This window comes from Betta splendens, chromosome 13, assembly GCF_900634795.4.
Source record: "Betta splendens chromosome 13, fBetSpl5.4, whole genome shotgun sequence".
NCBI classification, from domain to species: domain Eukaryota; kingdom Metazoa; phylum Chordata; class Actinopteri; order Anabantiformes; family Osphronemidae; genus Betta; species Betta splendens.
The window spans coordinates 6,940,487-6,966,564 of NC_040893.2; the positions used below are offsets into that span (position 1 = coordinate 6,940,487).

The 26,078-nt window shown below is 48.6% G+C and overlaps 1 protein-coding gene across 12 annotated transcripts in view; it reads right to left on the reverse strand.

Moving 5' to 3' along the window:
- The window catches only part of LOC114867749 (muscleblind-like protein 1), a 42,730-nt gene extending 19,960 nt beyond the window's left edge, over positions 1-22,770 (reverse strand). For 3 of the 12 annotated variants that reach the window (XM_029170692.2, XM_029170693.2, XM_029170687.2), the window contains exons 1-2: positions 22,529-22,770; positions 8,236-9,267 (exon numbers count right to left, since the gene is read on the reverse strand). In XM_029170692.2, coding sequence (XP_029026525.1) covers positions 8,236-8,409 — 174 coding nt within the window. In that variant the 5' untranslated portion in view covers positions 8,410-9,267; positions 22,529-22,770. Of the gene's footprint in view, positions 1-8,235; positions 9,268-10,356; positions 12,544-15,221; positions 16,179-16,203; positions 16,668-17,666; positions 18,174-22,528 lie in introns of those variants that run through there. The other 9 variants (XM_029170697.2, XM_029170695.2, XM_055513796.1 and 6 more) reach the window with 8 other exon arrangements.
- Between the last annotated feature and the right edge of the window lie 3,308 nt (positions 22,771-26,078).

Sequence of the window (26,078 nt, forward strand, 5' to 3'; positions counted from 1 at the left end):
CACACACACACACACACACACACACACACCACGCACACACACACACACACACGCACACAGGGATGTGAGGCCTCTCCCCGCAGCCCCTGAGATCTGGCCCTTCTTCTCCAGTTCTCTTTCAATTAACCCTCCTCCTCCATCCTCTGTCTGCGCATCCTTTTCTCCCGGCCGTCATCTCTCCTTCCTTTACGCGCTCCCTATTCACAATCTCTAAAGTTCAGTCTAATTCAGTTTTATCTCCCATTCACGGTGCCAAGGAGGCAGGCAGAGAGCAGAGCCATTAAAAGTGCCCTAATGGAGGACTGGTGAACAGACACACAGGGTTCGACAGCGTTTAGGCCTAATTATTTTCTGCCCATCTTTGAAATGCTCGTTCTGCAGATATATTGGCTTCGCTAGCAGCTGGAGATAGATTAATTTCGTTCCTTTTACATTCAAACCTCCTCTTTTAATGACTTTTTTTCATATCTCAACCATTGCGTCATAGCTGTTGTCATCAACTGGTGCAATTGTTTTGTATTGTTTGCTGTACAGTGTGTGAGATGGAAAAAAAGGAAACAGAGAGGATTAAGTCGTCCCTGTTTGTTGAAATTTCTCGGTGAAAAAACTGGAAGCTGACTTTTGTGCTGAGTTTGTGATCTTTAGCAGCTACAAGTAAGTGGCTCCAAAGTGGAAAGAAAAGACGCTGCTGGCAGCGAGAGACGCAGTGAAAGCTGCCTGACACAAACAAAAAACACAGGCGTCCTCTTTATATCATGATCTGAGGAGAGATTAATATTAAAAGACAGTGTTTTCTCCTCATTCCAGATGAAAGCAGCTGAGATCAGATGTGGCAGAGTCAGAGCGCTGGAATGTTCTATCCCGGGTTCACTTCTGATGAGTCATGGGCCGATAATCACCGGACCACACCCTGAAGCGCCCAAATAACAAGGCCCGACACTGGGAGCAACCTGTGACAGCTCCACAAGCAAACGCACACACACACACACACACACACACACACACACACACACACACACACACACACACACGCTTCTATTCTCCTCCGACGGATGGTGTCACTACACTGGCATTGGCAGCCAGTGTCATTGCCTCGAGGTTAAAGCAGATAAGAGAGGATTAGCATTCATTACTCTATAAAGTGATGATAGCCACCCTCAAGCGCGCGCGCACACACACACATACGCACACGCACACACGATGATGACATCCATAAGCCACAGACATACAGCGAAACACAGAAAAACCCTGTCATCACTGTGTTAAACCTCCAGTACCAGAAACAAACACAAACAGCATGGAGGCCTCATCAACTGCAGCATATGGGAATAAAGGCTGACAACAGAAAAGACTTAAATACATGACGAATTAATATTTGATCTATGTATAGGAGCGTATATGCAGGAGCTTTTCCCTCAGGACCTTGGCGTCACCTCTGCACGCGGCTGCTGAGCAGGCGCCGTTCCGTAAAAAGAGGACGTGCGGCAGACGAAGAAGAGCACAGACGAGTCAGTGTTGTTCCTGGGTTGGATATATTGTGTTTGCCTGACACATAGAAAAGCATGACACAGTGTGTCTCCATTTCCTCCCACACACACACACACAAGCGCCCAGCGTGACAGAGCAGGGGGCCATCAGCCCCCCCCCCCCCCCCCCACGCAGCGCCTTCCGGCTGCACACTCATCCACATCGATCCGCATTGATCAAAGTCGGCTTGTACCACTTCAGCAGAAGGCGGGGGGTGGGGGGGAGGGGGGGGGGGGGTGGGGTCGCCTCATTCTCCCGCTGACAATGCACTCGGACGTGTTGTCCAACAGGCGAAGCAAAGGCAGCCTGAAAGTGAAGCCTGAGTGATCTGCTCAGCGTTCGGCTGTGATCTCCGGTGTCGCTGTGATCACGGACTTCAACTATCAGCGGCGAGACGGCGCGATGACAGACGACGTCGCTCTCCGATGGCCGGGCCCGATAGCGCCGTAATCCGGTTAGAGCCTCGTGAAGCGGCCCGGCGTCCGGCAGCAGGCCCGGCGGCACGCGCTACAGCAGCAAAGGGCTCATTGCAGACGTTCTTCAGGCGCTGCCCCTCGCGTCCAGCGCCGTCTGGCTGTTATTACTTCCCCTCCATCCGCACAGCATGGAGCCGCCGCTCCCGCCTCCCCGGCTGTCCGTCACTGTCCGTGTTACAGCGTGTGAAGTCCATCACTGTCGCTCGCCTCTCCCTCCACTTCACGGTTGCACCTTCAGAGTCTCTCTTTGGACATAATGTGCTGCTGAGGCCGCCCTCCTGTCTGTGTGTGTCTCTCTTTGCAGGGATCACATTCTTTGGCTCCTAATTTAATGTCATGATGATGCAATTACCGATGCAGGCATTTCCACAACAATATTGGCTTCTTGGGCCAATTCGCAGCTATTTTTGTTTTTTTTTTTACAAACACGCGTTTCATCAGGGTGGAACAAAAAAAAAAAGAAGTGAAGTGAGTCTTCCAGGTTGAAGTGAGGCCATGTTCCAGAGCTGATGTATTAACTTTTGTAGAAAGTAAGTGGGAAAGAGAGAAGCCATTCTGAGAGCAGTAAAAAACATCCACTCCATAATGGTCATGGAGAATCAATATTGCATGGAGACAAAGCGTTGCTAAACAGTGTGGTTTCTGTTAATTAGCACTTCTCTAATGATCTCTCTCTCCTCCTTTCTCCCTCCTTTCCTGCTCCCTTGCTCTCTACGCTTCCCTCCCGCTCCTCCTCCCTCCCTTTCATTAAAACCTCTCCATTTCCCCGGCTTCACGTCTCGTTCCTTCCTCTGAGCCTGTTGATTCTGTCCTCCCAACCAGTGCCTCTCCCTCAGCGGAGAAAACAAAGCGCGAGGAGGCGTCTGAGCTCTTTTCATAATCGTGATAAATATCCCACTCCTGTATTTGTGGCTGACGGCTCTCAAGGATGAGATTTAATGAACCTCTCATCCAGCCCTGATTATTTTCTAATTAAAGGAGTGAGTGATGAGGGCAATGAGCAAATTCATGAATGCATGTTTATAACTGTGGGGGTTAAAAAAAAAAAACAACAGAACAACAAACACGCTGATGACAGACGCAGTGGCAGAAATCCTACTCGGTTGAGCCTTGTTTACCGCACTCCCCGAGGAACAGAGGTCGTTTGGCTGAAAGAAATGTTTGCAGCACTTAGGCAAATAACAAAACCTGAAAGGAAATTCTGCTCATAACGTACAGTACACATCTGTTGTATAGTAAATACTAACGTTTCAGCCACAGTATTTGTATGAGCAATCTGGTTCGGGTTATTTTCCTCATTTTAAGTCATGATTTGAAATGTAAATGTTTGTTCCGTGAGTCACTGTGTGTTGGTGAATGTGAAGGTCTCCAGAGATCGGACGCAGAGCAGAGGGTCAGACAGACTGAGGCAAAGGCAAACAGGTGTAGACGGAGCCGCGACGCTGCCAAGCGACAAAAGCAGGGGAGCGAGTTGGCAGACGAGCGGTCGTCCCGAAGTGAGTTATTGTCCCGTTCCTCCCCCTCCACCTGCACACCTCGCCCGTCCGCAGTCTCATTTGAATGTTGTTGTTTCTGCGGCATCACTTTCCAAAAAAAAAAAAAAAAAAAAGGCCAAATGGTGCGATTCGAAATCACACAGAGCATCTGAAAATAGAATAGGCGGCGAGCAGGAAGAGGGAGAAGGACGTAGATGAACTGGAGGCGGGGAGTGAGGACGAGACAGGCTAATAAGAATGGATCGGGCCGGGACTGATTAGAGATTCTGTTCACAACAGCACGAGCAGCAACAGCAATGGGACATCACGACTCCGCACGGAGAGATGCCGATATTACCCTCCGACTGTCTGAACGTCTAGAGCTCTCCAGCGCCACATAAAAAAGGCCCGCGGAGGTCCACGAACGCACCGCCAGACGCGTGGCGTCGCCCTCATGTAGCGCCACCGAGGTAAACGAATGGTACCGGGAGCTGAAACGGAGCCGCGTGCGTGCCCCTGTGTGCGCGCGCTTTGGCGTCGATGCCGCCGTGTCACGTCTCCGCGCTGACGCGGCGCTTTCGGAGATGGATGCGCTCGTCCGCGCGTCTGTGCTGAGGCAGCGGATCCACGGACGCACGCGGGAGCGCTGGCCTCTCTGAGGACGGAGCGGCGGCCGGAGGAGAGTCATCGGTCCTCAGCTGTTTGCACAAGGCCCAGATCAGATACGCCGCATCCTGTGCAGATAGGCCCCATAACATACGCTATAAATAGCGGATCAGCTAAAATACTGAAAGAAGAAAGGGAAGTGAAGGAAAGGAGTGATGGTCAGTTCTGTGGAACTGATTGAGGTTGGATTAGAGTTGAAATGAGAGCTGCAGTTTGTACCAGGTAGAACTGCAGCTCTGGGATATGACATAATATGAGCAGCGCTCCACGGATTCCGAGGCGTTTCCGAACAGCTCCGTCAGTCGGCCGTCAGTGAACCAGAACCTTTACAGGAAGTTCCCGCCCCGCAACGATATTGCCCTGGACCCTGTAGAAATCGCGGCGCGTGCATTGGAAATGAAGGCGTCTGGGGTGTTGTGGAGAGGAAAAAAGGAGCAGACGAGGGTGTGGGCTGTGCTGAGTGTAGACAGATTAGCAGAGGTAATGAGAGGAGAGGATGAGAGCGGGAAAGCGTGACAGCGGAATGCAGATACGGAGCAGAGGAACGCAGTGGGAGCCGCTTCCCTTTCAAAGCGTTCTCATCCGACGTGCGTCCGTGCTGTGCGTTCACACACACACACACACACACACACACACACACACACACCTCATCTCATTACAGACGGCCTCACCTATTCCACTGTTATCTGCTCTCAGCCTCCCTCACACATTCTTCAAGGACTCTGAACTACTGTACTGTATGTGGACCACTACGTAGTCAGGATTATGGCGTCATTCTGTATGACTCATGAATATGGGCTTCATTGTTGACCATGAGTATGAAGGTCAGAGTTCACATGAACATATGTAATAAGTCTACAGATTTAACCACTCAAGTCCACCGTGCATTAAAGTCTGATGCGTTTTTATTGAATTTTCAAAAGCTGCAGATCTTTCTGTTGCAGTGAAATCGTTCGAACCTGACATGAATAATTCAGAATCTTTGGGAAAATCTGAACTAATATAAAATGGTTTCTCTAATAATGTCCCCCTGGCATGTGCCTTCCTTTCACACGAGGCTGCCTGAGGTCATCATGTCCACATAAACAAAGCCAAACGCTTTATTCTAACCAGCAGAGGGAAGAACAATGCATATGCTGCACTGTGGTGCAGCGGGGCTTTTAACGGCATCCTTGAACCCTTAAACAACTGCAGTGGCTCTGAAGACACAGCAGCCTCTTTTGCAAACCAGCTTCTTTGGTGTCGACAATGAACAAATCAAGCAAGAACGTTTTAGAACACGACTACATTCACTAGAACGCAACTCACAACGCGACTTTTAATGCAACTGCAGCGGCAGAAGGATACAACTCAGAGCCTTCATTTGGACACGTTCGACTAGTCAAGGTCTCGATCAGATGCACCAGGTGCTCGTAAAAGCAAAAGGTTGTAGACGCTTGTCATGAAGTGATTAAATCCTCTTAATGCTGCTATTAAAAGTTGAAGTTTGTTTGAGAAAACGCTTGTAATGTTTGTGTTTGGGTATTTAAATAGTTTGTTTTCGGTCCATTCATGTTCACACATTTGTGCCACAACACAACATTTGTGGGTTGAGGCTGTGGGAGCAACAGGAAAGTGATGAAAACTCAACAGGTTTGTTAGAATTTGTGTTAACGCAGAGCGACACTCTTTGGCTTCAATTATAATTAGCAGGAAAAGGAGAATCGTCAAATATAGCAAACTAAAAGCTAAAATAAAACCTTCTTCTGTCTATTCCTGAGAATCAAATTCAGTCTCAGACTCAGAGTAATTAGTAGGTGGCTAAATGTGCCAGTTTTAATACAATACAATAACAATACTTTCATACAGAAAAGAAAAGACAAAAAATGTTAAACTATTCGACCATCTGTGTCTTTCACTGTGCTGTTAAAAGCCTGTTCCTTTCTTTCCCATCGCAGCCCAGTGGTGAGTTGACTCTGTTCCGTCAACTCCTCACGACAACATCCCCTTGAAATCATGTAACCGACGCCAAAAGAAGAAGCAGTTGTCTGCATTTCCTGAGTCAGAATGACTCGTGAGGGTTTTAGTACCTGATCAGCTCAACATGTAAATATACAGGAAGACAAATATAGGCACAGAGCATTTATCAGGCGTGAAAAAGATTATTCAGCTGCAAATATGAAGAGTTTTCCTCAGGCCGCTCCGTTCCCCTTCCTCTGCCACCCTACATTCAAAGTAATGAAGGCCGTGTGGCATGACAAATTGCCCAGGAGTGCGGAGCCACGTGTACCACCATCCATCCCGTTCCTCCACATCCTTCGCCCGTCCTTCCCCGTCCCCTCACCCCCCTCTCCGTGCCCAGCTACGTGTTATGAATTCGTGCGCAGATACAGCAGATCTATCATTCTGTCCTGGAGGCAGGGGAGGGAGGTAGGCTGTGGAATGCCCTGGCACCCAGAGCAGGGAAGGGCTCCAAACCTTTTCACACATTCCCTGCTCCGCCTGCTCTCGCCCTCTCCGGCTCAGGCTGCCTGTCTGCTGTCCTGATACCCCCCCCACCCCCCCCCCCCCCCCCCCCCCCCCCCCAAATCCCCCCTGTCTTACCTTTACCAAACAAGCCCACCTAAGCCACGAGAGCGGCCTAGAACAGTAATAGCAGTGATGGGCTTCACATGAAATCCCCCCAGTTTTAAACGGAGGCAGGCTTGACTTGCCTCCAGCTCTGGTCTCCAGTTACACCGACTAACACACCGCTCGCCAATCTGATAGCAGGCGAAAACAAAGCGCACAGAACACGGCAGACCGAAGCGTAGAACTGAGAACCACTGTGGCCACATGAGCCAAAACAACCACGCCGGCTTAACCGGAAACCCCTGTGTGCAGGGCACTCACAGCTGTGAGGCTAAAACAGAAATCAGGGGCACTGACAGCAGACACATGCTTGTCTTCAAGCGATAACCTGGATCACACACACCAAAGCACAAGCCGCTACTGGTTATCCAGTGTTTCAGGTTTACGACCTTTAATAAAAACACTTCCCATGAAAACCTAATGCATTAAATAGTTTCAGCTGCAATATTGATGCAAGATTACGGTTTCACAGTTGCGTTCAGGTCATTTAAAACATGTGGGTTCAGTGGGGAAATTGATCTTGGTTACTGTTTACGCTGGAAAAGTTCCACGATGACTTTAAGCATGAGGAAAACAATATTATTATGACTTGTGTTGGCAGAAAGGCTGATGCTGGTCGCTCCTGGTCAGCCCCTCCACACAACTGTGTGAAGCAGAACCATTTAGCTCCCCCTTCGGGCCCCTGACGATGGATTCCGCCGACTTCTGTGATCACCTGCCGCCGCCTCCGCGAGGCTGAAATTAAATGAAGTGCCTCCACAGCTATTTGACTGAGTGCCATGAATTTTGTAACACATATTTACGTGCCTCTCATCCCCTCAGCGTCGGTTCTAGCCTGTTGACACTCCAAACCAGTTGTGCTCATACAGTAACTAACAATTTATTTGGCGTCCGGCAACGACTCCCCTGATGCACGTGCTTCTTTCTTTCCCTCTGAACCTCTCGGTCCAGTCCAGTCTATCTTCCTCCCTGATTTCGCGTCCTCGTGTTTGATTTTTCTTCCACCCCGTCTCCGAGCGAGAAAAGGAGCTGTATCGTGGGAGTGTGTTGTCTCAGTGCCAGGGCAAAAATAGACAGTAAATTACAGAGCCATCTGAGAACACCCCACTATGCTGCATGACCTCAAAATAACACACGCAGGCATATAGTCGCGAACTCCCATCCGAACATCAAATAGACAGTATGCTGCCCTACTTCTGTGTTTCCCATTCAGCCTGTTGATGTGACGATCACACAGAAACTTTAGCCGCGTGCCAACAAGCAGGCCTGTGCTCAAGCCCAACGCCAGGAAAGGAAACTGTGACTATGATTCACAGATGTTTATGTGATCAGCTCACCGAGATGCACAACACGCATGTTTCTGGTATTCGCTAAACTCCTCAGCCCAATCTGGTCTCCATGAAATCACAGTGAGGCTCACAGTAGCGCGAGGAAGAGGCGCGCCGTGATGAATGGACATCACAGGTGTTGGCCGGACTCACCTTGAGTGAGTCGAAGCAGGCGATGACTCTGCCGTTTTCCACTTGGCAGCTCTTGGCCGGGTGGGCGAACTTGCACTCGCTGTCCGGTCGCGAGCACGTTCCTCTCTGGAATTCCCGACAAACCTCCAGCGTCAGCCACTTGGTGTCCCGAATCGGAGTCACGCTCACCGCCATTTTGAGCCAGGCAGGAGGGGTCGTTTGGGAGGAACGGGCTTCCAGCTAACGCAGGTGTGAGTGTCTCTGTGGGTTTCTAACGGCGCTGGGACAAATGAGGACAGCGAGCAGGTAAAGGACATGGGAAAAAGACAGCTCTAGGAGGTTTTGTCCCAAAGGTCTGGTTTTAAAGTGAAGCTTGTGAGGCCGGGGGCTGGTTCGCCTACCACCTGCAGCCCATCCTAAGAGCCTGTCTGTGACTTTAATAGGAATCCTTTACCGTTGTCTCCCAGGGACTGGGCGTGCGACGGCCACAGAAGTCTGCTTTGTAATATCTCTCTCTCTCTCGTCCCTTCTCTTAAACACTCAAACCAGGTCTCTCCACGGCCTCACTCCACGGTTGAACTGTCAGTTGAAACGAATGGCGAAACACATTATCGATCGAGTGCGCCCATATTAAAAAAAATGCAGGGCTGGAGGACAGGAGGGGGGGAGGAAGGAGAAGATAGGAGCGGAGAAGAAGGAGGACAAGAAGGGACAACAAAGAGACAATCTCCTTCTGCTCACAGGAGCCGATAAAAGCTGTCTGTCCACAGTGTCAGGATCTGCATGCAGGAGAGGGCGGGCGGCTTGACTCGCACACAGGAGGCCTGAATGGCATGAATTGAGAGAGGCCTGGCAGGCGAAGCAGGAGACGGAGGGAAGGAGAGCGGTGTCGGCGGTGTGGAGCCTGGCTCAGCGGATGGGGCTGGCAGTCGTGGCAGTCCTGGGGCTCCTGTTGTGGCTGGCAGCTCCAGCAGACATGAGCAGGCACGGGGGCAGAGGCGGCTTCGGCAGAGCCAAACAGCCACGGGGGTCAACGAAAGAAGGCACTTCTCTCTGCGGACGAGAAGGGAACAGTGTCAGCGGAAGGGGCTTAACACACACACAGACACACACACGCATGCATGCCCACGCACATGCACATGCACATGCACATGCACATGCACATGCACACACACGTTGTGTTTCACATCTACGTGGGGACTCCCCATTGACATAATGCCTCCCTAGCCCCTTACTCTAACCCTAAACATCACAAATAAACGCAGATGTTTAATCTTTGCTCTAATCCGAACCAGAATTTAATTCTAACTTGGCACAAAAATCAAATCTTGACCTTCAAAAAAGCCTTCGGACCGGGGGGGGACCTGCCAATGTCCTCACCTTGATGGCAAAAACATGCTTTATGGTCCCCACATCAGCGCAAAAACAAGTACACACACACACGCATAGGTTTGGATTCGTACGCGTGGCGTCATCCCAACGCGTTTCCCATTCATTCTCTTGCTCATCCTCTATCATGGTAACACTCCCAGAGGCTGCCAGGCTCTCAGCTGGAAAATCAAATCAAACACCATATCGCTAACAGTAAGGCACACGCATTCAGGCGCAGACCATTTATTTCAAAGGACGACAGTGAAGAAGGGAGATCACGAGACAGAGGAATAAGATGTCGAAGTAAAACTTTACTTTACTCTAAAGAAGCTCATACTGTAGAAAGGCATTACGTTATGTGAAGGGACAAACAAAAGTGAGTTTAAAAGATGCAGTAAGCAGTAAGTGTGCTATTGAAGTAGTGCTACTGTTAGTCAGCGTGCAACCGACAGCCCATCAGCGCCTCAAATCCACTCATCCAAACACGTCTGACCTCTCTGCTCACAGCCGGATGTTGAAAGCACAGAACCCCCCCCCCCCCCCCCCCCCCCAAACCTCCCACGGCTGCTATGCTTAGAGTACGTGCCCTCAAACCTACTGCCCACATGTGCTTACATCACTTCCAGGTCCCCCACACTCTCACAGATGCAACGTGGTTAAGAATAAGCGATGGGGGCAGCGGCCATGTTTTTATATAAAGCAGGAATGCAGACAAAAGTCTGTGGGAAACTTTAAAGGGTTTATTTAAAGCCGTCGCAGGTTGTCTCATACCTAAACAGGCAGCTTTGGGTGCGTGGAGCTCCTCTTCACAGCTGAGCTGACTAGTGGATGTTAGAGTCAGTGCGAGTCAAAAACCGATATTTGTGTGTGTCTGCTGGACTGATACTGTAGGCTGAGTTGGCTTCATGCATTGGTGAGAAACAGCCCTTTAAGACCCTACAGCCAGAACTAAATGAGCTAAAAGCCATTATATTTAATAGGAACCCATCATATATGATAAGAATTAGCTGCCTGATGGTGGCACGTGTGCCTTGAAATAAATGGTTTCTCTTTTGTAAAGTCGTGAACACGTCAAAGCATATTAAACAATCTAAAAACAGAAATGGGCCTTGTTTAATTGAAAGTTAATTATTAGAAAATTAAAATTATTCTTCTCTGTACAAGAATAAACCTCAGCTGCTGCACTCTCGGTTTTATTGCACGTCGTACGTGGGCCGTGCAACAAGTTTGGGCTTTTTTCTCTCTCGTCACACTGATTGCAATCGCTGAAATAGAAGATGAGTCACGGTGAAAAAGGGTTGTCTATGCTGCAAAAGTGATTTATGCTATTTATCACTGGAACACGCTGCGCGACCCACAGTGGCCAGATTCACCGTAACGGTGAGGCAGCGTTTAATGACTGACGTATTCCTGATGCGCAGTCACTAAAGCTGCAGCAAAGCAGAAAAAGGATACGGAGAAAAAGAGGAAAGTGAGACGGAGGGAAGAAGAAATAAAAATACTCCTTGGGTCAAACGTTGATTGCTTATGTGTCATGCTCTCTTCCCCTATTTGGGCCAGTCACTGTGGTGAACTACTTTTTCAGCCTGAAGCTGTGGCAACACGCGCTTGTGTGTGTGTGTGTGTGTGTGTGTGTGTGTGTGTGTGTGTGTGTGTGTGTGTGTGTGTGTGTGTGTGTGTGTGTGTGTGTGTGTGGGCAGCCCACTGGATCTGGCAGGAGATCTGTGGTGAGGCAGAGACTACAGAGAGGGCTACCATTACCCGTGCATTAAATATGGAGTGGCAAAATTAGTCTCCTCCATCGCCTATTCTTACTCACTTCCTGACCTCTCCTAGAACTTCCTTCTTTTCTCTTTAATCACAGATGTTACTGTAGGCTGGTGGGAAGCATCAACTGCCTTTAACTGAAAGCAGGACACAGTAGGACACTATTCAATAGATCGTTTTAGTTTTCCTAAAATGGCCACTGCTGTACATGATTGTCAGTCAGAAGCAAATCTACAGGTTTACAGGTGGGAGAACCCAGCAAAAGCCCAGTAGCTTTAAACCCCTTTGGATGGATCTAAACTAAAAAAAGAGAATTAGCTCCAAAGCAAATAGCTGGTGTGTGTCCCACTAATCAAAGAACTTCACTTTTCTAAAAAACGTGAACCAGCTTCAGTGTAGGTCGCACACAAGCCTATATCAAATAAGGGTTGAGCCCAACGTGTCGTGTTCTCCACAGAGCTTGCGCCAAACCCTCCAGTAGCATAAAGAACATCAAAGATGCATAAGCCGCCAGAAAGCTGTGAGTGAGCCATAAAGGTATGCAAAGGTAGAAAACATAAAAGAAAAGACTCCGGCGGAAATATATAAATAAAGGAGTCATCAATAAGCATCTTAGCATGTGTGAATAATGCATGTGGCCATTTCCTGTAGCCAGAGGCAGGAGATATTATTACACCATCAGATCAACTAGCCAAGGTAATAATTTGGAGAGGGGTGTGTGCAAGCAACACGCCGGTCGGCTGACACACAAATGTAGCACCATACAGTATACTCGCATGCACTCCATCAAAAGTGTCCAGAATATTAAATCCTGGCTGGACATTTAGTCTCATGACAAATCTCAGCGTAATGAGATTTACTGGGCTCCATGCGTCACCTCGTCTGAAGGAAACAACGTGGGCCGGTGTTAATGCCACGTTGGTCCCGGCTCCGCTCCGCTTCGTGGCTACGGCCATGAAAGACGCGCGCTCAACGCTCAAAACATTTAGCTTCCGGTCAAACAAAGTTGTGATGGTATTAACAGTATAGATTTACAACATTTGACAGTCACAGAGCCAAGAACTTTATGAAACAAAGGTCATGGACCATGTTTCTGAATCCATTAGGTCTGAGACACAGGGGTGGGTTCACTGACAGACTGCTGCTTCATTAAATGCCATGGCTATAAATACCTCATATACTATTATATACTGTCATGATGTTTGCTTACTACAACCTCATTCTTGCTTGTAGTGCCCACGTTCATGGTGCGATTTTGCATCGTGCAGAGACCCTCCTCAGCTCTGCATCTGCCATAGGAGCAGAACACAGGGAGGAAGCATGAAAACATAAACGGAGTGATTATGGGAGCGTTTATTCGCCTTGAACGACTTCCAGACAAAGTTCGGGAAAGCAAGTTACTTCATGTTTCAGTCTCACAAAGCAGACGCAGGGACAGAAGGAGAAAGTGAAGGTACCAGCTCGCGTCCACACCGACCTGCCCCAGCGGGTCACAGACTGAACTCCCAGTTTCTGTCTGGCCGTCAGAAGGCCTTGTTTGTTTAGGCCCGAAAGCTGACAGTTCAGACATTCCTCAGGAGTTACAAATTCGGCGAAGGGTTTCGATCCTGCCTTTATTCTCTGCTGGGAACCGCTGACTGACAGCGGCAACAAGCAGATGCTGGACGCTTCGTGTTACGCTGCATCGCCGGCTGACCGTCATATCGTCTATACATGACCTGAGCCGCCCTTTACAGCGATAGGAGCACGGAGGAGGAGAGAGTAAACGGAGTAGGCAACATCAGAGGTGGTGACGGAGAGGAGGATGAGCAGGAGGAAGAGCGACGGAGGCCCACAGGAACATGTGGTACAAGGGAGGAGCGGAGGCTGGAGTCAGGTGGTGAGAGGGGAAACGAGGTGAGTCAGGGAGGAGTCAGAGCGAGGGAGCGGCCTGATACCATCGTGACATTTCTCCTCTCTTTATTTATCGTTCTCTGATCTCCACCTGCTCTGTTTTTCCACTTTTCCTCCGCCCAAATCTTTCCCGCTACCCAGACGTCCGCTCGCCTCCCGCCCTGAAATATCACGGGACACGCAAGCGGCTCGGGGCGCGCCGCACGTCTTTTAATAGTCGCCGTCCTCGTTTTTTTGTTCTCCCACCTCCTCGGCCCCCGCCCTACTTCTCACGGTGCCCCCCCCCCCGCGCCGCAACGCGCTGCAAGGTCATCAGCGTCACGGCAACCGGAGAAGCGGTGCTTAGAGCGCGCACGGAGCGGCGTCACGGTGGGAGGAGCAGGGCGCACGAAGGGTTAATGAGGCCTCCTTGATGACAGCGGCGGCTGCATCCAGGTCCACTGACGAGGAGATGAGAGGATGTGACATGATCGTCGCTCAGGGTTCTGTCAGCAGAGCTCGGCCTTGTCACTCTGCTGCCTGCTGGACATTGTCCCAGGCCCAAAGTGTAGCAGCTCACACTTGAACCTCACAAGTCAGCAGGAGCTGTGCCACAGCCCAAAACCAACCCAGAGTTGTCAACAATAATGGTTAATAGTGTAGTACAATACTTCAGTATACTCTCGTGGAACATGTACAGACTCTGAGATCCGTTCTAGTTTATGGCCGACGCCCTCTCTTCTAGCTGCTGTCTTCACTATAGTAACATAACCATAATCATGTTTATTCCATTTACACAAACAAGACAGACTTCCAACCTACAGCACTGCTGAGCTGGTTTACAGTATGTTACTAGCTGGCATCACAGCGGGGGAAGATGTCAGGATTTGGCTTTAAATAAAAGATTTACATAATACGCTCATTAGGAAGAGAAGCACGGCTCATTAAGAAAACATTAAGTCCCAGCACCGCGAGAAACGTCCGACGCGTTTCCTTTTCTTTCACTCACGCTTAAAAGATTTTATTTCGTGTTCACAAAACTTCCCATATCTCATCACAACAAAACGCTGTTGTTTTGTTTTTCCGGGACAAAGCGCTTGGGGAACATTGAGGGACGGCGACGTTAATGAGCTCAGACACCTCGCCGAGGCGACGGCGGCGTTTATGGAGGCTGAACCAGAGGCTCAGCGCCCCGAGACGTGAGGTCACTGTGAAATGATACGCCGCGATGATGATGCCTCCACAGATCGTACTGCAGCATCATGGTAGTGTTACACACACGGATTAGTATTGACCAACACCATGAGACAGCAGATCCACCTCCTCCTTCTACACCTTCTACACAAGACACACAACACAGATGAGTGGAAGGTCACTCAGCGGTTTTACATTCAGGACGCAGCCCTTTAAGTAATACGTATGTGCACACACACACACACACACACACACACACACACACACACACACACACAAACACACACACACACACACACACACACACACACACAAGCGCGTGTTGCCACAGCTTCAGGCTGAAAAAGTAGTTCACCACAGTGACTGGCCCAAATAGGGGAAGAGAGCATGACACATAAGCAATCAACGTTTGACCCAAGGAGTATTTTTATTTCTTCTTCCCTCCGTCTCACTTTCCTCTTTTTCTCCGTATCCTTTTTCTGCTTTGCTGCAGCTTTAGTGACTGCGCATCAGGAATACGTCAGTCACACACACTGACTGACTTCCTCCTTCAGATGTGAGACAAACAGAGGGGAGGGGAGACAATGGGGGCAGTCAAGTGGCACATGTGCAAGCTGTCGTCTGCTCTGTGATATCAGCGCAACTGTTTAAACAGCCTGACGTGCACGTCGACGCGGGGACGAGACAGAAGCTTAAACGGTTCCATGCACGGCTCTACGATTCGGCGCGAGCTGCGTGGGCTCTCTGTTTATGTGGATATGTGCTGCGCACGCTCACTCCGCTCATCTGCTCCAGCCCTCTACCTTCACTGCAGCGGGTCCAGCCGGCTCCGGTGCTGCCACTTTGGTGTAATGCAGCGGCAGAGGGGGGTGTCAGTGAGTTCACGGACATAAACCAACTCGGCGCCAGACCGGTCCGCTCCTCTCAGGAATAGCAATGCTGGAGGTGTGCGTATGAGTTCATGTGTGAGTGCAGGTGACAGTGAGGGAGGAGTGGGTGTGGAAGACAGGGGAAAGTGAGAATGAGAGGGACAGACAGTGAGTGACAAACAGGAGATTGGGAGAAAGGCAGGCAGACAGACACCAGAGGCGAAGCAGTCCGTCCACTTACAGTACATGCAACACGTCTGCAGGTGTCATTTCAAACATGGAGCCTGTGTACATACAGTACTGTGTCCATCTCCACTTCCCCTATAGAGAGATGCCAGCAGACGCTGTGGAACTACAGGTGAACAAGGAAGTGATACATGCAAAGAGCCTGACACGGCGGGGACACGCTCTGCTGATGATCGCGATCATCAGACGACAACGCAGCAAAGCGAAATATGTAAAAATGTGTTTTAACTGCACAGATTATAAAGGCGATGACCCACCAATGTTACCGTATGACCTACCATGAATTTCTGAGATGCCACAGTCTGGTATTTTGGATCAAATGAGGAAATAGCAAAAGAATGCTCCCCTCAAGTTCACACACACACACACACACACACACACACACACACACACACACACACACACACACACACACACACACACGCGTGAGGTGCTGATCAGCGTTCGGCCTTACGGAGAATAATCTGTCCTCTTCAGCTGTCTATGACCAGTGATTCAGTCTGACACCTTAATCTGTAGAAATCACAGAGGGCTCCTCTGTGGAGCCGGCTGTATTTACTATAGATTACATCTTCCACTAGTGCACATTAGTCCAGTGACAGCTTTGCAGACTGTGGGGAAAACAGCAATCATACACCATTGACTGACTCAGTGTGATTTTGCCACTCACCAAATGGCCTCTCAGGACTTCCCCCGGCCGCTCGTCTGAGCGACCGGCGGTCGACCGGCGCCTGTTACGTGTTGCGTTCCTGTCGTCTCCACTCTGTGCTGCATTCACCTTGCTCAGAGCACGCATGCACCCCGGCTGATAATTAAATAGCGCCAGGAAGAGGGGGAGCCGGCGTCATTATGCACATACACGCTAACTCTGTCACACGAGCGCGCAAACACCTGCCCTGAGCCCCGAGGACGCAGAGGAGACGACATCATCTGAAGGACGAGCGAGCAAAGAAAGGAGGACACCTTCATCCAGAAACCTCATTCAGTCACATTCAGATCACCCTGCACCCGCGCCTCCTTGCTTCCAACACAAACTTGTTCACTCCTCCGTGCTACGGACTTCAGTATGTATCTGAGCGCCTCCCTGCTTGCTGCTCCACACTCTAATGACATTGTAGATCTGCCTGCTCCGATCTGCAGAGAAGCAACGAGTGAGACGGGCAACGGGAAACATGAAGAGAAGGCAGGAAGACGAAGAGCAGCGCAGAGAGAGAGAGAGAAGGAGTGAGCGACAGGGAGGTGAGGAGGTGGAATTCTAACAGAGATGCACAGGTGGAGATCTGGATGCGTGCTCCAAACATCAGGCAACATAAACATACAGACGCATGTCACATGGCATCAATAGTAAATAAGGTTTAACCTTCTATTTCATTACTCACGTTTCAAAGTGAAGCTTTTATTATGCTTAGTTTAGTTTAGGTTAACTTTAAACTAAAGCTACATTTCACGCACTTTCATGTGTGTGTGTGTGTGTGTGTGTGTGTGTGTGTGTGTGTGTGTGTGTGTGTGTGTGTGTGTGTGTGTGTGTGTGTGTGTGTGTGTGTGTGTGTGTCACCGGTGCCAACAGCCCAGGTAAAGTGAGAGTCATTTCCTGTGGGCAGCAGCAGTGTAAATGTGCAGTGCTCCAGCGCTTAAGCAGGTTGATGCAGCGCCGCTCATGTGTGCGAGCGTGCGTCGGCGCCAGTCGCCTCGTGCGCTTGCATTTTCTTCCATTCATTCCTGGACGCGTGTGGACGTTTAGCTCTAGTGTCGACACTAGGTGGCACAAAAGTGGGATTTCGGGAATGAGAGTGACAGAAGTGTTGTAGTAAGATGAACGCGTGCTAGCGTGCGCGTGCTAACAATGAAACACAACTGTCAGCCAGCCCTCAGTCCGCTCTGCTTTACAACCAACGGTAACACACACACACACACACACACACACACACACACACACACACACACGGGCCTCTAACTCACTCAAACGCACGTCAACACATCACGGTCAACATCCAGATGGTGGTGAAGAATTCCAAAAGCGATATGACAGAACAGCGCAGGGAGCGTAAGCAACAACTCAATCTTGTGTCTAAACAAACACAAACGCGCACTAACCCCACACACACACACACAGAGTAAACAGCAACGACTTACTGTATGTCTGCCAGGACTCATCTGACTGCTGCTGAAGGGAGAATGGAAAGTGAAAACCTCATGCTTGCTTCGCGGCACTGCCCTCTCCTCCCTCCCCTGCTTCTTTTCCTTCCTCCTCCTCCACTTCCTCCTCTCCCTGCCTTTCCTTCACTCCCTCGCGTCTCTCCTCTCCCTCCTTTCCTTCTTGGCCACGGCCCTACAGTATTCAGAAACACCCGTCTCCATATAAGGCAGCGCAGCTAAACATGTCACACATAATTTATCCACAGCGGGCTGCAAGTTCACCTTTCACAGCTCGCAATAGGATCTTATGCAAAGGCGGGAGGAGAGGGAGAGGAAGGGGGGGGAGGCGGGGGGAACTTGACTCAGACAAACTTCTTCTGTCAACAGCCACGTTCTCACTGTGTCACACTGCGTGCACGCCTGCCTGCCTGCGTGTGTGTGTGTGTGTGTGTGTGCGTGCGTGCGCCTATGCTAACAAACACTGACAATCAGACCGTGAAAACGCCACAATTGCAAATCACCTGTGCTGTTCCAAATCCCTCCCTCCCCCTCCCTCCCTCCCCTTCGCGCCTTCCCCGCCTCCGTCTGTATCTCCAGGCAGTAAATCTCACACGGATACTGTTTTACGAGACGTGTCCACCTGCACAAGCCCTCTCTCCATAAGTCCTTGTCCATTCACGATGGCACCGCTTTAAAAACACAAGTGAAGAAGAGACAGCGAACGAGGGATGAGACCAGGTTTAAAGCAGGGGATGCTGCAAGAAGGTCACTTTATAAATAACGTGTCAACGCCTAATTTGCCATCCAGGGCACTGTCTGGTTGCAGCTGTGTGTATCGGTGTCATTTCCTGTGGTGATCTTTTGATCAACTTCGCCCTTTCGTCGCTTCGAGAAGCAAATGCAGTGCGAGCGGCAGTCGTGGTCGGGGGACGGGAAAAAGCCGAAGTAAAACACAGAGAGAATGAGAATGAGAGACTGGGAATAATGAAAGCTGCACTCGAGCAGCGGCACTAGCTGCTAGCTTCTCTCCTCCCTCCTCCACAGTTTCAGTCCACTCACAGGACAGCAAGAGTCACAGCTCTGTTGCCATGGCGTCTGACTCCATCAAACACTACATCAGGTGCATGTGTGTGTGTGTGTGTGTGTGTGTGTGTGTGTGTGTGTGTGTGTGTGTGTGTGTGTGTGTGTGTGTGTGTGTGTGTGTGTGTGTGGAGGTGTGTGTGTATGTGTCAGGTGGGTGTTACCAAATGACTCAGAGCCACATCACTGACTTGTGGCTCCAATACATCAGGGTGTTCAAAATTTATCACTGTGTGTGTGTGTGTGTGTGTGTGTGCGTGTGTGTGTGTGTGTGTGTGTGTGTGTGTGTGTGTGTGTGTGTGTGTGTGTGTGTGTGTGTGTGTGTGTGTGAGAAAGGTGTTGATTGAACAGAAGCCTGCAGCCTGGCCTCAAAAGCAGCTATGATGGATCTCTGCTCTGCTTTTGTTAATGTTTAGCTCTGGCTTCTATAAATATTTATCAATTCGCTCATAGAGTCAAAGTGATGCACTACAGACGCCCATAATATGTACGTTTCAATTTGGAGCAGGTCACTGTCCCCTTCCCAAAAATGGCCCTGCAGTTGTCTTCAAGGGCCACGAGCAGCGTCTCCAGATGTTTACGTGTTCAATCAGGATTGACACTTGGACTCTAAAAATACAACAGGATTCTGGAAAAAGCTTTGTCTGTGCAGTGTGTCGCCGTTATACTTTGTAAGGAAATATCAATATGAGCTACAGATTTCAGGTCTAATGCTGCAGTACTGTAGGTAAGCAGCTTTCAAATGGCCACAGGGGGCAGCAGAAATAAGTTGCTCGCAACATTAACATATAAGTTGTTGATTGTCAGTTGTTGTGTTTCTTGAGTCCAGAGTTCACTCTCCATCAGCTACTCACTTACTAAAAGGACGAAGTGTTACATCTGTGACTAGTTATGGCATGTGCATAAATGTTACCAAGACACTCTGTGACTCAGTGTAACTTAACTAGTGTGATGTTTTCACCCTCGAGCTGCTTGTTGAATAAATGATAAAAGAAGTCATGTACAAGTCAAATGTAAAGTTTGGAGTTAAGGAGTCACAATATCGATGTATCTGTATTCTATATTATTGCAAATGAAAGGAGGTAAAAAGCTCCCCGTGAGACTTTTAGAATAGGACTCTGCAAAACACTTGTCTCCCCTGAGACGTGTTGAAGTAGAAGGGCAAATCAGCATAAATGGAAATACTCAAGTACTGTAAATAACAAGTACTTCATAATCACACCTGAGTACCTCACTTGAGTACATGTACTTTCTGCCAGCAGGCGTCTGGTCTGACGGCACAAATTCAGAGGCGGAGAAACAAAGCGCCGCAAAAGGCTTGGACTCGCACATGATTGCTGCAATTGCAGATAATTGAACGCACGCTAAGGTTCCTGCTCAGTGCTCTGATGAGGTCTGCTGGCAGAGGGAGGCACAGGGAGGGATCTTTGAGTGTTCCTACAGACCCCGGAACACGTGTCACCGGTGTTCCACATCATTAAAGACAGGAGTGACGGAGAAAATGACAAAAGAAAAGAAAAAAAAAAAAAAAACAGAGAAGGAGTTGAAGTTAAGCTAAGAAATCTGGACCCATGCATCATCTTTGATGATTCCGAATGGAAAATCCAGCAGGGCGACCCAGTGTGCATCAAACCCAGAACTGACTTGAGCTCTGTTGTTGAGTAGCTGAGGGTCAAATCGTTAAATGGCTCGTTTTCAAACAACAGCAGCTATTTCAGTCTACAACTGCAGGACCTGCACCTCTGTACTGTAGCTCTCTCCTTTCTCTTATCAATAGCTGTTTTCTGCTACCAATCATTTTCTTGATACCTTAGAAAATGGATAATGCTGCAACCTGTCAAGACGTCGTCCTGTAGTGGAATATATGAATGATCATTGTCCAGAGGCTCTGGCCTGAGTACGCGTGCTGCTCTGCTGGATTTACTCTTGTGATCAACTTGAGCCAGCGTTAAAAACAAGGCATTGTCTTCGTTTTCTTCCTTTAACTATAACTATACCCAGAGCTGCACCCTGCTGCTTTCTTCCTGCTTGTGCTGCATTCAGACACATACATGTCTGCTCTTTACTCTTTAATCAGGCGGCGGCGAGCCTCCCGTTCCACCGCCGCTGAACTATTAGAGAGCAGAGACAAAGATACAGATGCTACTGTCACATAGGAGTCTGGAGGGTAATTCTATCAGGTGACAAACTCAGATAGTTATGGTGGGGGTGGGGGGGGGGGTTCTTATTGAAGGCAAGCGTAATAAAAAGCGGAGACTCTCCATTTTGAGTTTTGACAGGTGGATTTTTTGCAGCAGATAGAAGCATTTCTCTGTCAGTGCTAAATGGAGCCGAACTGAATATTCAAAAGATTTCCTTGTCTGATCTGCATTATGGCAGTTTTTTTTTTCCTGCATTTCATTTGCCAAACAGCAAAAGCTCTTTGCATAGGCTGTTGGAACAATCAGCATAAATACCCCTCCAAATCCGCATAACACAATAACACAGGTGCTAAGATACACACATAAAGCATCTTAAAGCTCCTTAGACGCTCTAATGTGATAAGGAGTGAAATAAATACAATTACCCTGCACTGTCTTTTATAAAAACCTCGGGTTTGAATATTACATACCTTTGAATATCCTGCCTTTCTCTGATATCAGAATAGATGTATGTCCGGATGAGTTTAACCACTCAGTCTATTTCTCACTCCAAGCACTCATTTTGACAGTCTGTTATGTCTCCACATGACAGTGTTGAAACATGATTTCACAATAAAGTCCCAGGGTGGGTCTGAGTCCTTGGGAAATCAACTCTGAGAGTCCCTGCCCTGAGCCGCCGCAGACGTGCATCCCAGCCCGTCTGGGCTTCTGGCTCAACAGATATGGTCGAAGCCTCGTTGGCCGTTAAACCACAAAATGACCAGTAGCGGAGGGGACGCGCTTTTACCCAATCGTCTTGCAGCAGCTGTCTTTTGGCACAACATGCGTGGCCCAGAAATAGCACTGACTTCAGTGTTGACGTGTTTGTGGTAACGTGAACTCGGCGTATTTTTTTAATTTCATTACTAAGAGCTCTGGAAACTTAATCACATAAAAATGTAACTTAATTCACTGCTTTGAGACATTTTGTAATAAACGACATAGTCAGTCTTACATTTAAAAAAACGTGTCTGTTTGTGTAATTAACTCAGTATAAACTCAGCCCATCATCATTGAAATTATTTAACTTTTGCTGATTATTTCATTAATTATAATCGGTGTGTTTGAACATAAATATGCTGGGCTTGAACCAAATTACATTACATTACACATTACATTACACCATCCAGAACGGCAGCGTGTACAGCACTGTGTGCACTGCTGCTGCACGAGTTGTCATTTCCTAAAAGTTGCACTGTGCTCAGCAGCGCTCTCATAATTCAGGGACATGTAAAGCATATTCAGATCAGCTCTGGTGAAAGAAAGGAAAACATACGCAAAACACCTGGCGAGACACAATAACTGACACCGGTGATCCACATGCAAATCAGCCATTCCAAATGGCCTCTACAAAACAAAGACCCGCTTTTCAAAAAAGCCCAAACTTGGATATTTGCAAGGCAGAAGAAAACTGCACCCGTTATTAGCAACAGGCAGGGAAGTTGTCAGAATCATAACATGTCAAATATTAATGACTCGCTGTCGTCAGTGTGTAGCAAGTCTCCCCTCTCCTCCTGTCAAGCGGCCGAAGGAGACGGATAAACGGATCCTCCGGTAAAAGCGGGAGCCGTCCACGAGCTCAAAGGGAAGCAGCCTCACCTGCCTGGTCGCCCGCGTCTTCCTCTCGCTCGGTGTGGGTGTACGAGTGTGTGCGCTCACACACGGTCCCTCCAAACAGGAACTGATGAATCTGCACGACTTCAGCCCTGCAGCGTGCAGTGCATTATGGGGTTTCGGTCTCTCGCTCCCTCTCTCCCTCTCTCTCGCTCTCTCTCTCTGCGTTGCGCCTCTGTGTCGCTCCCTCCCTCGCTCGTCCTCTCTCTGCTGGCACAGTGTTAGAGGGGGGATGTCCTCGCCTCCTGTCTGGAGAGAGGAGGGTGAACTCACATGCACTGTATCCACAGACACACACATAGACAATGCAGGAGAAGCTTCGTGATGACGAGCACCGCGGCTCCGGTTGCCTTGGCAACAGCCTCCCTCTTTTCCTCCACCCCTTTCTTGCCCCTGTAGCTTCTCGGCCTCCCTCTCTGAATACTCTCTACAAACAGTGAAACAGAGTGGGACAAAAATCAGGTTTGATAAACTACATTCATTTGACTCTTCTTCTTTCCACATATCACATGTGCTTGGAGCCCGAGCTAACCGGCTAACACAGAAATGAGAAGAGACTCTCGTGGTCATGTGATTGCTAACTGTTGCTTCTGCCTTCAGAGATAAAGAGAGGGCGGCGTGTAACAAGGGGGAATTGAGATAGGCACAGATACGGAGCGTGTGTGTGTGTGTGTGTGTGTGTGTGCAGACCTCTCTGTGCTAGTGTGTGTGTGGGTTGATGGGGTGGTTCTCCGAAGCAGCCTTTAGTTCCTGTTTGTGGTTTCTCTCCATTTTCCCCAATGTTGCTGCTGGCACACAGAGGCCTGCAGCCCTTTGATAACACGCAGCCAGTCACATTACCAACAAGGGGTAGCGCAGCTGACCCGACCAGAATGTGTCAGGTGCACGCATGCATGCAGACAGCCTTCCACGCGGAAAGACCGGCCGAGCCCTCTGTTCGTAATTACCTCCGTTTTTGGGGTTATTCACCTACCTGCACGGCGGCTCTACTGTTCTTTCATCTGCCGATTCCAAATGATAATAGGATTTTAATGAGTTACTTAATACGTACTGTAAAGCAGAAAGAATCAGGATGAGAAAGAAAAGACCTCCTCTCCACCGTCTCCCATGGCGACAGAGTGGGTGGAAGGCTGTGGCTGTCCTTCAGGCCCTGTAAATCAGCAGCTCACAGCTGAGTTTTGCAGCACAACCATTGCACTGGTAACCCCTAACACTCAAATCTTTCAACATCCAGTCTTTTTTGTTGTTTATTCCTGCAGCTGTCACTGGTGTCTCCTCTCCTATGTGTCTCAGCCTCATTCTCTTCTCCTCCCTCGAATCCTCACCTGACCCTGTGAAACACCCCTCTGTCAGACAATGCGTAAATGCTTCCACATTTACATTAGGGGAGCTGCCACTTGACCCGAACAACAATAATATATTGGTCTACATAAGACTGCATCTCCCACAATGTGGGTCTCTGTCTTCCCAGTAGCCATGGGAACAGATGGAAACTGGGATTCTCTGAAAATTGATTGCTGACTTTCTCTCCAAAGTGGGTTTGGCAAATAAGTGCAACGGGAGCGAGGCACTGTATGTTATAGACAATGTGGAAGGCAACAGGTGGCAGCGAGTGCGGATGTTCCAGGAAATATGGGCCTTTATTTGCCAATTCACTCTCGCTGCTCGGCTTTTTCCCTTATGTCTGTGGAGACTGCATCGCTAAGTTTAATGCAACTCCTCCGGGGATTCAGCTCTCTGCAGGAGAGAAAACTGCATTAAATCAATGAAAGGAGAGGCGGGGTTCTTTGGCATTTTTGGCCTCCAGACAAAAGAAATGTATCTGAACAAGTTGGTATTATCACCGAACACTCAAGCGCATGTAATGAAGGGTCCTTGAGCTGTGAGGGACACTGAATCGCCTTCTCACATTTGAAAGCCAGGATGATTAGTGTGCTCTTTGGGACTAATGGCAACAGCAGGTGTCCACAGGCTGTGTGTGCCACATCTATTCATTAGAGACATTAACACTAACCATTCTCTCGCGTGCGCACACACATGCACGCACACACGCACGCAGCTCACTGCTCATTGGAACTCTTCATTAACAGCATTGCAGCTCCCCTTAAGCGCAATGACCATTGATTAGGCTTATGCATAATGATGGTGGTGGAACCGCTGGTGTAATTATTACTGCCCTCACACTTTGGTTTACCTGGGTTTAGAGTTTTTGCCCACCACACCTGAGCTGGGGGGCGGTGTGCGTGCAGTCGGTATCACTGTAAAATGCATTACATCCAATCAATAACATGACATTCTGTAGGTTTGTCGGGTGAAGAGTCGGAATTAGTTTACTTGTACAATATTAATTTCCACTCTGGAGACATGAAAGTTATTATTTTGCATGTACGTACATTGTACTGTACACTGTTTTTGGTTATACATACAGTAATTGGCTTTAGAAGCACTTGTTATATCATTGTTATATATGAGCCTGTAGCTTAAAGCGATTGGCTAAGCCTGTTTGGATCTTGACCAAATAGACTTGATTGATCAGGTAAAAAAGAACAACACGTTCCCCACAAAGAGAGGAATGTAAGCGATCTGGTGTATTTATACTGGACTGTATAACACACATGTACAGTGGTGTATCCATTCTTAGCTGTCAGAGAATGTGGAGGCTGCTGGACATCAACTATCTGGGGTGTATCTGTATCAGGTACAATTTAATCTGAAATGGATGAGTGTTGCAGTGTAAGAGGGAGTAGCTGAAGGGAGGCTAATCCTTCAAACAGTTCCAATGTGAGCTTGGCTTCATAAAGTAGATATCACACAACAGCCTCCACCGTCTTATAGGTTAAATTCACCTGATCGCCATTGACTTAAATAATTGGAGAGAAAGTCACTGAGCATCTAAACAACACTGCATCCTGAATGCGTGGTCGTCAAGGAACTCAGTATTAAAGGTTTGAGTTCCACTTGCCGGTGGCAGGTTAAACAACTTTTCAAATGATGCGTCTGACAGCAAAATAATATTTATCCGTTTACTTTTAAACGCATCTTTTCTCATCTGTGTCTGAGAGACGGATGAGCGATGGATGAGGGGTGCAATGTCTGCCTGTTTTAATCAGCCCATTCGCACACAGACTCCAAACAGAATGAGCAAGTATCATAGTCTTGAATTCTTTTTAACATTCCTTCGTATGCAGATCATCTCCAGTGTCTTTAATATTTTCCAACAATAGATGGCAACTGAGAGTAGCATTAGTGATACTGAATTAATCGTGATTAATCGTGATTTCACGCCTTGACCAGTGGAACAGCATCAGCAAAAGACGTGGTTTTACTCGTCTGTGTGAGACGCAAATAGCAGCACCGGTGAGTGATCGGTTTCCTGCTAAACCTCCCAACTAAGGAAGATGAAAACATGTTGTTGTCACCTTTAAATTAAAAGCGATCAAGGCTGAGAAGCATCGACCACGCGCTAATGAAAAGCAGCTTCTGTAATGACAGACAAAGTTGTGGGAGCAAAAAGTTGGAACATCGACAAACAATC